At 33.3% G+C, this 12,619-nt stretch overlaps 2 protein-coding genes across 2 annotated transcripts; both read left to right on the plus strand.

Moving 5' to 3' along the window:
- The first annotated feature begins 3,482 nt into the window (after positions 1-3,482).
- Positions 3,483-5,384, plus strand: LOC142635614 (uncharacterized). Its single transcript, XM_075809751.1, has one exon. The coding sequence runs from the start codon at positions 3,483-3,485 to the stop codon at positions 5,382-5,384; it is 1,902 nt and encodes a 633-aa protein (XP_075665866.1).
- Positions 5,385-10,576: 5,192 nt separating this feature from the next.
- On the plus strand, positions 10,577-12,484 carry LOC142635621 (uncharacterized). Its single transcript, XM_075809757.1, has one exon. The coding sequence runs from the start codon at positions 10,577-10,579 to the stop codon at positions 12,482-12,484; it is 1,908 nt and encodes a 635-aa protein (XP_075665872.1).
- The last annotated feature ends 135 nt before the right edge of the window (positions 12,485-12,619 follow it).

Raw genomic sequence — 12,619 nt, forward strand, 5'->3', positions numbered from 1 at the left:
TCTAATTTCTTCAGTGAAATTAAACTTGCTTTATACCCCGTTTTTACAATTTTTTTAGTTTTTCCTGTGGATTGATAGATTACTGTGAGACGAAAAAAAAGTGCATGTACAGAACGTTAATACATGAGGTTTTCAACCAATTTTCCCCTCACTCTTGGACATATTATGGTTAGTTATCTAAACTGATTATAAGCTCATGTAAATTAACCTTGGATTATTCTATGGTTAGCACGCCTAAGGTTAATCTAGTGTTCTTTTAGTATATAAACCCTACATTTGATTTATTATAACACGAGTTTACTATTGTGGATATAAGCAATTAGGCTAAATCACATAAACATTCAAGTTTGCTTTCTCTATCATACTTCTACTCATCACTCAATCATTTAACAACTCTGACATGGTATGAGAGCTAACCTCGTACAACACGATGTGTGTGTTTTTAGCATAGGTGGCACAAACTAATTGTAGGCTCATATACTTGTAAAACAAGTAAATTTAATTTAGATTAGCCTATGGAATTAGCCTAGGGTTAGTCTGAATATTCCCTAGTATATATGTAAGTCTTACATTGAATTCATTGTAACACAAGAGCTTAATAGTAAATATGTACCCATCAACTTTTATGTTTGTTCTCTCTTTTATGCTTTCACTCATCACTCAATCATTCAACAACATTGATACTCAATCAATTCAAAATAAAAATTAATGGCTATGAAATTTAGTTAGAATATAACAATTTCTCAACAAAAATTCTTTCAGATCATTCACTCAAAGAATCATTTACATTTGATTATAAAATATTTACAGATCAGAAGAAGAAGATTAGAAATTTGGTCTAGCAATATTTATATGCATTGTCATCCATGTTAGATTCTTTTTTGAAGAAAACAAAACCTAGGTTAGATTCATTAAAAAGCTTTCAAACATTCAGTGAAAATATTAGTGTATTCCCTTATCTCATCTCCCTTTCCCTATATGTGTGTGTGTGTTTCTCAAATAAAAAAAGATACTCAGTGTTGTCGAGTCATTCCATATCAGTAAGGTGTGATATTGAGAAATAATTTTTTACTTGCTCCGTATCACTAACTGCCGTATGCAGTTTTGGTGTTGGCATGTGAGTGTATTCTCTTATCTCATCCATCTTCCCCTATATATGTGTGTGTGTGTTTCTCAAATAAAAAAATTAAAAAAAAAAAAAACTAATTAGAAAGCTAATTCGTATCACTTTTGCATGTATAGTAGTACAATTATATAAAACTACAAGTGGTTGGGAATATTAAAACCTTCCTCACTACTAGACACTCCTTCAAAACTTTATTCCCAAAATACTCAAAATTTATGTGTATCAAAAGAGAGTTACGCACAAGTAAGGCAGAAGAAAGCGAAAAGAAATATGAAAAAGTATGGCATCATAGATGGAAACATACTAAAACACTGTTACAAGGTAAGCATCCTAAACTCAATAGAAATGTGACCATATAACCAGATAAGTAAGGAATCATTAAGGATCATCTAGTTAATTAATAGGTACCTGCTTAGCTTAACAAAGAAAAAACAAACCCCATCTTCCAAACTAATCAAAAGTTCGTAGTTTCTATATCAAGCATTGGAGCTGAAGAAGAAACTTCTAAACAATCATCTTCCAGTCCCAGATTAAGCAAAGGTCCACCAAATTTTAACAGAAAACTCATGCACTAAAAGGAGTCCATTTGAAAGTTCTCATCAAATTTTTGTACCTCAATTCTTCCATTTCTGTTTTGAGTTGGTTGCAACAGTGTGACCACTTCTGCCTTGCGGGAATTAACTCGGCCGATAAGGTTTGTGCAGTACTTCTTTTTTTTTCTTCTTTTTTGATGAATTTGTGCAGATATAGTTTTAACTGTTCTTCTTTCTGTTACTATTGTTAGCATCATTTTTCACTTGAACAGATTTGTAGGCCTTGTTCATAGACCCAATTTAGTCCATCATTTACCATTTACGTGTATATTTATATTGCATGCGCATTTACCATTTACGTGTTGAAATTGCATGCGCATTTGACTCATGCTGACGGTGCCTTTTATTTTTCTAATTTTAAGATAGTCCACATTAATTAGGTGACTGTAGTTTTGTACAAAGAGAGTGAAACGCAAATATTTATCTGGAAGGACTAATTCTACGTATGAATTCAAATTTTATGTCTTACTTTTTTGTATTAATTCACTTGCTCAACCAATTATAACTTGATGTGTGTGTGATTTTTTAAAAAAAATTGGTTATTTTATCAAAAAAGTAAGTGGAATAGATTACAATTTGTGATTAGTGAAATATAGAGTGAAACATAATTTTTTTTAAAAAGAAAGTAAAACATAAAAAGTGAGACAAAAAATTTGTATTCTTCTACATATTTTCTGCCCCAATAACTTGAAAGTTGAAACTATCATTTTTTGAAGCTCTACATCACCAATGAATACAAAAGGTCTAAGAAAGAAAATTAAGTTGGAAGTTTACAATATAATTTAGTTAACTTTTGGGGATAGGGGTTATAATTTTTGTAGTTTTTCACTCTTGCACCGAACCTTTTTTTTTTTTGAGAAACACTCTTGCACGAATGAATGTAGATGATTGTAGCCACCTGTAATCAATAAAACCTTTTGTAACATATACATGGTTATATATTTATGCGTAAGAAGGTAGCCACGAAGGAATGAAAGACTTACCCGTCCCCTTCTTCTTGTTATCTGCTCTCATTCTGATTGTGTGCTTGTTTTTGTGAACTTTTAAGTAATATAATAAAAGAAAAAAGAAATTTTATAGTTATTTTATATATATATAACAACTCTAAAGCAAACTTATTTTGAATAAATTCAATAATCAAATCAATTCAAAAATTTTAATTTTTGATGCTAAGTTCTTTTTTGCTGGGAAGATGAAAAACAAAGGATAATTTTAGAAATCTGTATTTAAGTTTAACATAATTCATGCATGCCATAATTGATACGTTAATATATACTGCTAGACTCAACTCAAAACACTTGGTGAAATAGTGTCTCCCTACATTCAAGTGGAGGATAAAATATACTTGTATTATCATGCTCTTATTATTAAAAGTAGAAGAATAAAAAAGTGGGGATAGTTTTTTACTTTTCTTCTCATTACCATATTCTCTCATGTTTTTTCCTCAATTTGGAAAGGAAAGAAAAAATGATAGACCCAAGTAAAAAAAGCCCCATATTTCCCCTTTTCTTTTCTATGCCTTTGTACTCCAACCAAACAATGAAAAATAACATTTTCTTTTCCCATTTCTTTCGCCCATTTTCTATCATCTTTCTCTTAAATTCCAGTCCATTGGCTAGGCAACAAGACATGTATAGCCTACAGTTTTAAAACAATGACAAGGTTTTTCAATTCCTTTTTCATTTTTGGTTTAGAAATGGAAGTTAAAGTGATAATAATAAGAAAACTTTGCTAATTTTTCAGCTACCACAAAAGGAGAAATCATGCACCTAGATTTGATTCCAGGAAAATTGAAGGTCCTTTGGGATGCATGGGGTATTGATACCCTAGTTGTGGTGAGCATAGCTTTGCAAGTCATTCTCACTCTCCTTGGTAGCCGCAGAAGATACATCCCAGGACTTAAGATAAGATTCACAATTTGGCTTGCCTACTTGCTGTCAGGTTCAGTTGCAAAGGTTATTATAGGTAAGCTCACCACAATAGAAATCAGTGACACTAAGAAACACAATGTCACCTTGGAACTTGAGGCATTGCTCGCACCCATGCTCTTGGTTCAAATTGGGAATCCGGATACCATTACTGCCTATTCAATAGAAGATAATAAACTTGGATTGAGGCAGTCACTTAACTTACTCTTCCAAGTGGGTGTTGTAGTTTATATCCTTGTTAGGTGTTGGACTTGTTCTTTGCTCTCCATCCTATATTTGCCAACGTTTTTGGCCGGAGTAATCAAGTATGGAGAGTTAGCATGGGCTCTTAAGTCAGCATTGAGGAATTATGGTTTAACCATTGAAGAAATAAACCATGAAGAAAATGTTCCTAACTTATTCCGAAGGCTCCCTAGGGACATTCCTGGTCTAGAATTAATCTTAAAGGCTTATTACCGCTTTAATTGCTTGAAGCCTCACCTTGAGAACTGGCTTTATAAGCCCTTATATGAATCTCTTCCATGGATGTCCATTGATGCATATTCAGCTGAGGATGTCTTCAGAATCACAGATTCTGAACTTGGCTTCATGTACGATGTGCTCTATACAAAGGCACCTGTAACATATACGTGGGCAGGTTATATTCTCCGTATCATCAGTTTTTTCAGTTTAGCATCAACTTTCTGTGCATTCATAATCATGTTCAAGACTGCCATTTTACATCATATGAATGCTGGCTTTACCTTCCTGGTGCTAATTGCAGCTATCATTCTAGAGTTTTATCAAATCTTACTACTACCCTTTTCAGATTGGGCAATAATTGAAATGACTAAGAACCATGATATGCCAATTATGATGCCATTCTTGCGATTTCTAGTCCCAAGAGCAAATAAGTGGAAAAGATGGTCTAATTTATTGGGGCAATTCAATTTGTTAGACTTCTGCTTTCATGATAAGCCACTGAAGTTTAATAGAATTCTCAAGTTTCGAGGCTTTGATATGGAGTACAAAAAGAGCAAGAGTAGGACGCGTGTGGAGTTGGCAAAAGGATTGAAAGAACTTATGGTGCAAGAGATGAAAGAGGTGGATGCAATGAGAGATTTAAAGCCCATCACCCAAAGAGGTCAATGGGCACTTGAAAGGTATGGATGCCTCAATCATGAATTCAAATGGAGTGTTAAGAGAGATTTCGATAAGAGCATTAGCGTATGGCACATTGCAACGGACATTTGCTACCATTCAGATGTTCAGAATGCCATTGCAAACTCTCAAATTGAAATGGTTAAATTGCTGTCAAACTATATGATGTATCTTCTTGCCATGCGTCCTCACATGTTATGCACTACCACATCAGATATAATATTCCAACATACCTACACTACACTCATGACATTTTTAAGAACAAGACCATCAATAACAAGAGATGAAGGTGAAGCTTGTAGGATTTTGAGGACAGAAGATCTTCCCAAGGAGTTAGACTTTGATAGAAATAAGGAAACTATGGTGACATCTAACTGGCATGTCTTAAATGATGCACAGAGACTTGCTAGGAGTTTGATGAGCAGGGAGAACAGATGGCACATCATTAGCAGCGTGTGGGTGGAGATGTTGTGCTATGCAGCAAGTAATTGCCCAATGGATTTCCATGCTGAACAGCTAAGGCGAGGTGGGGGATTGATCACTCATGTTTGGCTTCTCCTAGCCCACAAGACAGACAAGTTTTATACCAGTGACTAATGCATTTTTTTTTTTCAATGTATTTGTTTGTTATATATGTTCTGAGGTATTTTAGCTGTAATATCTTGTTAATGTAATTCAATTATTATGTGAAAAGTTTGACGGGATATATATCATCTCCAACAAATCTTGCTCTCATGTTAGGATGAAACTAGCTTCCTTCAAATGTGGGTTAGAGATACATATATGTTAATTATGATGGTAATACTACGTCCTTGTATTATTTAAAATTTTCATTGGATTCTATCCTTTACCGTTTGGTTGGCAACTGGTAAGACATTCCAATTCTTAACACTGACTATATAATTATATATGAGCAAAACTTAAGTATTGTGAGGGCGTTTGGATCCCACGTCTGCGTCCCACGTCCGCGTTTTGCTTCCTTTTTTTTTTTTTTTTTTTTAAACCCAGCCGCAAGATTTGACGAACAGTGCACAAATGCACTGTTCATGGGTCCCACAAATTTCACTTTTCAGCAACTTTTTCATTAAAAATGGGTCCCACAGTACTATTCACACATTTAAAAATTATTTTGCTACAGTGTTTTCAGTTTTCAGTTTCAGCAAAATAAGTTATATCCAAACGGACTCTGTATTTAAGTGTTATTCTTTAAGTTCTTCCTCTTAAGATTTAGTCAAATTGTTAAATTTAGCTAAAATGTACTTCTATTTATAAGAAAAAAGCTACATGGTTAAATTTTGTCCTCGCATATGTATTGTTAAATTGTGGCTATTTAGAAATAAGACATTAAATTTTGATAATATTAAACAAGGGTAAAAAAAACATATTTTGACCCCTATGTGTTCAAAAAGCTCTAATACATTTGAAAATTAGGATTTAGATGTCCAACAACTTAAGCAACAGATTAATTGTTCAAGTTATGATTTTATCCAAACAAATAGCTCAAGCAAGTATTTCAACCACTGGAGCAATTGGTCAAGTTACAATTCAGTCCAAACAAATTAAATACTTCAAATAAGTAATTGATCAAAGTTACAATCTAGTGCTTCAACCACAGTTTCCAATCACCTAATCTAAAAGCAATAAAATTAAATCAATGAACAACATACAAATTTGTTAACAAAATGAAAAACTAATAAAGAACATCTTCAAAGGAAAAAAAAAACACTTTGAAAAATCCATCCCCGTCGAAATTTATAAAAGAAAAGTTATAATAACCTACTTACAAAGCTCTTGCCGTTGGACTCTCTATGTAAAGGCAGTGTTATGGTTTATTCAATCCTCCTTTCATTGGCTACAATTACTTCTAAGGATCTTGGGTTTCCAATTTCCATTAGTTGATTGTATTTTAATATGCATTAAACTTTCATTTGATTCAATCTCTGGTTCAAGAAACCAGCATACCTTTATTCTTTTTTGCCAAATGCACGCCTTCATTCTTTCGAGCCAAGACTAATTAAATAGGTTTAAGCATGCCATGCAAGTTGCTACTTGCTACTTTGGGCAAAAGTAAAGTCCGACCAACCCAAAAATAATCACTTGCATGTGACACGTCACCTTAACTATCTTTTTCTCTTTTGAATGGTTTCTTTTATTTTATTTTGATTTTGAAATATTAAATCTGGAAACAAATTGTTTTATTTCTTTTTTTAATAATTGTTGTATTAATTAATTGCTTTGTTTGGTCCATAATAATAATGGTATCAATGTATGATATCACAAACTGAAATTAGTTTAGGTGTGTAACGCACTCTCACTAGAACCGTCATGATACTAAGTTTATTGCACACTAATTACAATCAACTATCTTAGTAGCTGTGTAAAATCTTATGAAATTTATTGTGTCTCCAGGTTTATATTGTTAATGCATTTCGTTTCAAATATTAAAAAAAAAAAAAGTTAATGCATTTAATGTACCCAAAAATTCCACACAATATTTATTTTTGGGTACATTAAATGGAAAAAAATAAATATATAAATAAAAGACAAGAAAGCAGGGTTTTTCATTTTCATGTGGGCTAAACTAAAAAGCTGTTGTAGATCTCTTGCATGGTAGATTCACAAAGGACTTCTAAGAAGGAAGCCAAGCTTAAGGCCCTTAAAAAGTATTACGAGAGCGGGGCACAAGGAATAGGGAATAAAGCAAAGGGTCCAATACTATGTATGATACCATAGATACAAGCATCCCAAAGCACTATTACAAGGTAAGAATAATTGGTTCCCCAAACTCCATTTTAAAAGTGAATAAGTAACCATATAAATAAAGGACATTAATACTTAATAGAGATCACTTTGTTAATGAGCATCCCTCATAGCCTATCAAAGATAAGAAAATCATCCTCCAACTCAAGCAAAACTTTGTAGAAAAGAAGAAAACAATCTCCTCCCCTTTTGGTTCTTTCATTCACATTTTCTATTAGCACTACTGGGGGTGAAGGAGACACTTCCTTCACACCAATCCTCATTGGCTATCGATCAAAAACCTCTCTTTTTTTTCCCATTTCTTTTTTCTGATTGCTGTATACTTCACTATTACGTTCTATCTTGCTGGAGTTAGGAACTCGATCAGTTGCTCAGGTATGTCATACATGCAATACTTTAACTTCTTTTTCAGGTTTGTCTTTAAAAAAAAAATCAATATTTAAATCAATAGGAGAGAAAAGATTTGAACCCTAGTTCTCCTTATAAAGAAAAGTAGAAACCACAAGCCCAGAGTTACAAAAGACTTTTAACATCTCTATGACTAAATATACTTGTAGGAAGTGTTGTTTATAGCTTATATGTTATATTTTTTACCTTTTACATGTTCAAATGTAACTCAATAGTATATGATACGACTTATCAACAACACTCAACCTCTGTCATGTATTCCATACATTACATAATATAATGGATTTTACATAACATATTGGATTTCTTATTAATAGAATACGGATTTAATAGATGTGCAAGTTCTATTACCTTATGATTTATTTATTCATTTATTTTTTCAATTTAAATTGTTGATCGGAAGGTTGTCTCAAGTTATATACTTGAAAGCTAATTAAAGTGCAGTTGGATGTGCCTTGTTAATTACTTATTTTCTAAAAGTGTGATAGATAAGATTGGGTTAAAATTAAAAGGAAAAAAAATTGGAATGGAACCTGTAAATTAACTCAAAAACCCAAAAAAGTAGTTTTTTTTTTTTTTTTACTAATAGCAAACTTAAGCACTTAATACACATACATTTGCCAATAGTTTTTTCTTTTAACTTATTTGCTTATGTCCAATTTTTAAAATTTTTTTAATGTATAATTATACTTTCATCAATTTTCAGTAAATAAGAAAATAAGTTTTTAACAAAAAAAATTGCATCCACAAATTTTTTGTATATAAAATATTGAGGATTGGGATTGTAATAAATTTTGTATCACCTATCACATCTTCTATATGCATATTAATTTCGTATCCTTTATCTTATGCATGCATGCATGCATGTTCGTAAATTGATATCTACCTACCTCAATATAGCAAGGTAGGCATGCATGAACGTAGAATTGCTTCAGATGCCTTTGTAGAAAAAAAAAAGAGAGAGAGAGAGAGAGAGAGAGTAATTCTTAGAGAGAGAGAGAGTGATTCTTAGATGTGCATGAATGTTTGCATAAGCTGTACATAATCATATACGGAATATAAAACGTCCTTCAACTTATGATGCGTCTATGTGTATTATTTAAACAAATCATATAGTTTTTTAAATAAGCCATGTAACGAAAAGTATATATAGATAGTCTTATCAATAGAAGTAAATTGTATAAATTTCTCTAAATCACAGTTGGGAGACAAACTTTTTTGAATCTACTGAGATTTCAGATTCACTCATCTAACAAGAGGGATATCAATTACAAATCTGATTTGAGAACCATTTTGTTCTTCCTTTTCAGCCTAAGCTAGCTACCATGTGAACTATATACTTTTGCATTATATTCCTCATGCTACTTGTTTTCGATTTCTAGGTTCTTTTTGAGCTGTTCTGTTTTGGTGTTTAGACTTTGGAGTTTGGACTACTCGTTTTGTTGGTTTTTTTGAAGCTTCCCATTTCATTTTAAACAGTGACTATTGTCATTGGGCTAAACGAATCACTTTGCCTTTTCATATTGGTAAGGTTTCGAAAAAGAATTGCATGTGTGGAATCATCGGACCTAGAGATGTCTGTCTCTGGCCATACATTCCTTTCCTTCTGTTTTTGACCAAATCTTTATTGCCAGCTCTTTTCGTATCCTAGAAACTTGTTTTTCCGTCCATTCAATTCGATTAAGATCTGGATTGATTAAAATAATCGTTACTCCTAAACCATTTTATATTTTGTGTTTAGATGAAATCTCCTATAAATAATTATTATTTTTAAGATAAAAAGGACATAAGTAAAAGCATGAATTCTATGAATATCTTGGAGTTGAACCGAATTCAAAGTGTGTTATATATTTTATAAGGAACAAAGTTTCTCTCCAAACTAGTTTGGAGAGAAACTTTTCAAATTTATCATATATCTTTTTTTTAGGTGTGAATTTTGAAAATCTAACCGTTGAATTTTATGTTCTTTATATTCTTAACATGTATATCAAATTTCGTTCAAATCGGATTTTATTTACTATTTGATCAATGAACTTATTTTTTATACACAATTTTAGATTACAAAAATTTGAAATTTTAACATTTGTTTGATAACATAGCAATTGATTTTTTATTTTCTTGAAATTTTGCAAGCATGAATAATATAATAAGAACATGCAATCCAACGGTTAGATTTTCAAATTTCACACTCAATATAAAAATATTTGATAAGTTTAAAGGGTTTCTCTCCAAACTAATTTGGAGAGAAACTTTTTCCTTTTATAAGTACTTAGGAATCATATTTGGTCTAAGCTAATTAATACCGATTTTCACCCTGCATTACCCCATCCAGGTAAATACTGTATATGACTGTTCCACATTGAAATTGATGGATTTACCAAAGTCATGTACCATAGGGTTAAGTTTATTGCTCAACATAGAGGATTATATACATTTGTAGAACACTAATAATTGTTGCACACGCTGAGTTACACATTGTTGTATACACACTAGCTGAATCGTGTTTTGACTTGTGAAATGGTGAAATTGTATTTTGAAAATGAAAGGATGAACTTCTAATTAACATGGTCTGAAAATATGTTTATGTTGCAGCTGCATTCTAAACTTTGGCAAAAGGAGAAATGTTGATCTTAGACTTGCTTCCAGGAGAATTGGAGGAACTATGGAATGTGTGGGGTATGATTACGCTAGCCTTAGTGAGCTTTACTTTGCAAATTGTGCTCACTCTCTTTGGCAGCCGCAGAAGGTACATCCCTGGAATCCGAGTAAGATTTACAGTTTGGTTTGCCTACTTGTTGTCTGGTTCTGTAGTGAAAATTATTATGGGTAAGCTCACTACAATTGAAGTCAAAGACACTGAGAAACAAAATATCACTATAGAACTAATGGCACTGTTGGCACCATTGCTCTTAGTCCAAATTGGAAACCCGGATACTATTACTGCCTACTCTATTGAAGATAATAGATTGGGGTTAAGGCAGTTACTTAGCCTCCTTTTCCAAGTGGGTATTGTAGTTTATATCCTCATTAGGTGCTGGACTAATTCTCCACTCTCATTTCTATACCTGCCAACGTTTTTGGCTGGAATAATCAAGTATGGAGAGTCAGTTTGGGCTCTCAAGTCAGCACTATGGAACTCTGGTCTAACCACGGCTGATCTTGCCCAAGAAGAGAATGCTCTTTCTTTATTCAAAAAGCTATCTGAGGACATTCCCGGTCTAGAATTGATCTTAAAGGCCTATTACCGGTTTAATTGCTTGAAGCCTCACCTTGAGAACTGGCTTTACCAGCCATTTTATGAATCTCTTTCATGGATGTCCATAGATGCATATTCAGCTGAGGATGTCTTCCGAATCACTGATTCTGAACTTGGCTTCATGTATGACGCGCTCTATACAAAGGCTCCTATTATATATACTTGGATAGGTTGCATTCTCCGTATCTTAAGTTTATTTAGTTTAGCTTTCACATTATTTGGATTCACAATCTTATTCAGAGAGGGCTTCATAAGTCATACAGATGCCGGGTTTACCTATTCAATGCTAATTGGAGCCATCATTTTAGAGGTTTATCAGATCATACTATTGCCTTTCTCAGATTGGGCGATAATTGAAATGATTAAGCACTATGACACGCCATTTGTGATGCCTTGCTTGCGAGTTCTAGCTCCACAGTCATACAAGTGGAAAAGATGGTCTAATTCACTTGCACAATTCAATTTTGTAGACTTCTGCCTCCGTGATGAGCAATTCAAGTTTGGTGGAATCCTCAAGTTTCATGGAATGGACATGAAGATTAGAAAGAGCAATACTAAAACTCGAGTGGACTTCCCCAAAGAATTGAAAGAACTGATGGTCCAAGAGATGAAAGAGATTGATATAGAGAGAGGGTTAAAGCCCATCACTCAAAGAGGTCAATGGGCACTTCAAAGGTATGGATGCCTCAATCATGATTTCAAATGGAGTATCAAGAGAGATTTCGACAAGAGCATTACCATTTGGCACATTGCAACAGATATCTGCTATCGCTCAGATAATGCTCAATATGATACTACAAACACCCAAATTGAAATGTGCAGATTGCTGTCTAACTACATGATGTATCTTCTGGCAATACGCCCTCACATGTTATGCAGCACCACTGCAAAAATCATCTTCGAACATACTTCCACCAAACTCTCGACATTTTTAAGAGTAAGGCCATCAACAATAAAAGATGAATATGAAGCCTGCAGGATTTTGAGGACAGAAGAACTTCACAAGGAGTCAGAAGCCAATAGAAAGAACGAAACTATGGTCACGTCAAAATGGCACGTTCTAAAGGATGCACAAAGATTAGCTACGAATTTGTTGGACAGGGAGAACAGATGGCTGATCATAAGTAGTGTGTGGATGGAGATGTTGTGTTATGCAGCGAGTAATTGCCCTGTTGATCACCATTCAGAACAACTTAGGCGAGGTGGGGGATTGATCACCCATGTCTGGCTTCTCTTAGCCCACAAGACAGATAAATTCAGTACAAGTGACTGATATATACCTTTCAATTCAGAGTATCAAAAAATTATTCCTTTCAATTAAAATTCAAGTTCTGTCAAGAGATATTTCTACAATAAATGCCTATCACTTGTTGGATTCTATAAGAGGTTTCCTTTGATGGTGGTGTTG

The sequence above is a fragment of the Castanea sativa genome, chromosome 1 (genome assembly GCF_040712315.1).
Source record: "Castanea sativa cultivar Marrone di Chiusa Pesio chromosome 1, ASM4071231v1".
NCBI lineage: Eukaryota > Viridiplantae > Streptophyta > Magnoliopsida > Fagales > Fagaceae > Castanea > Castanea sativa.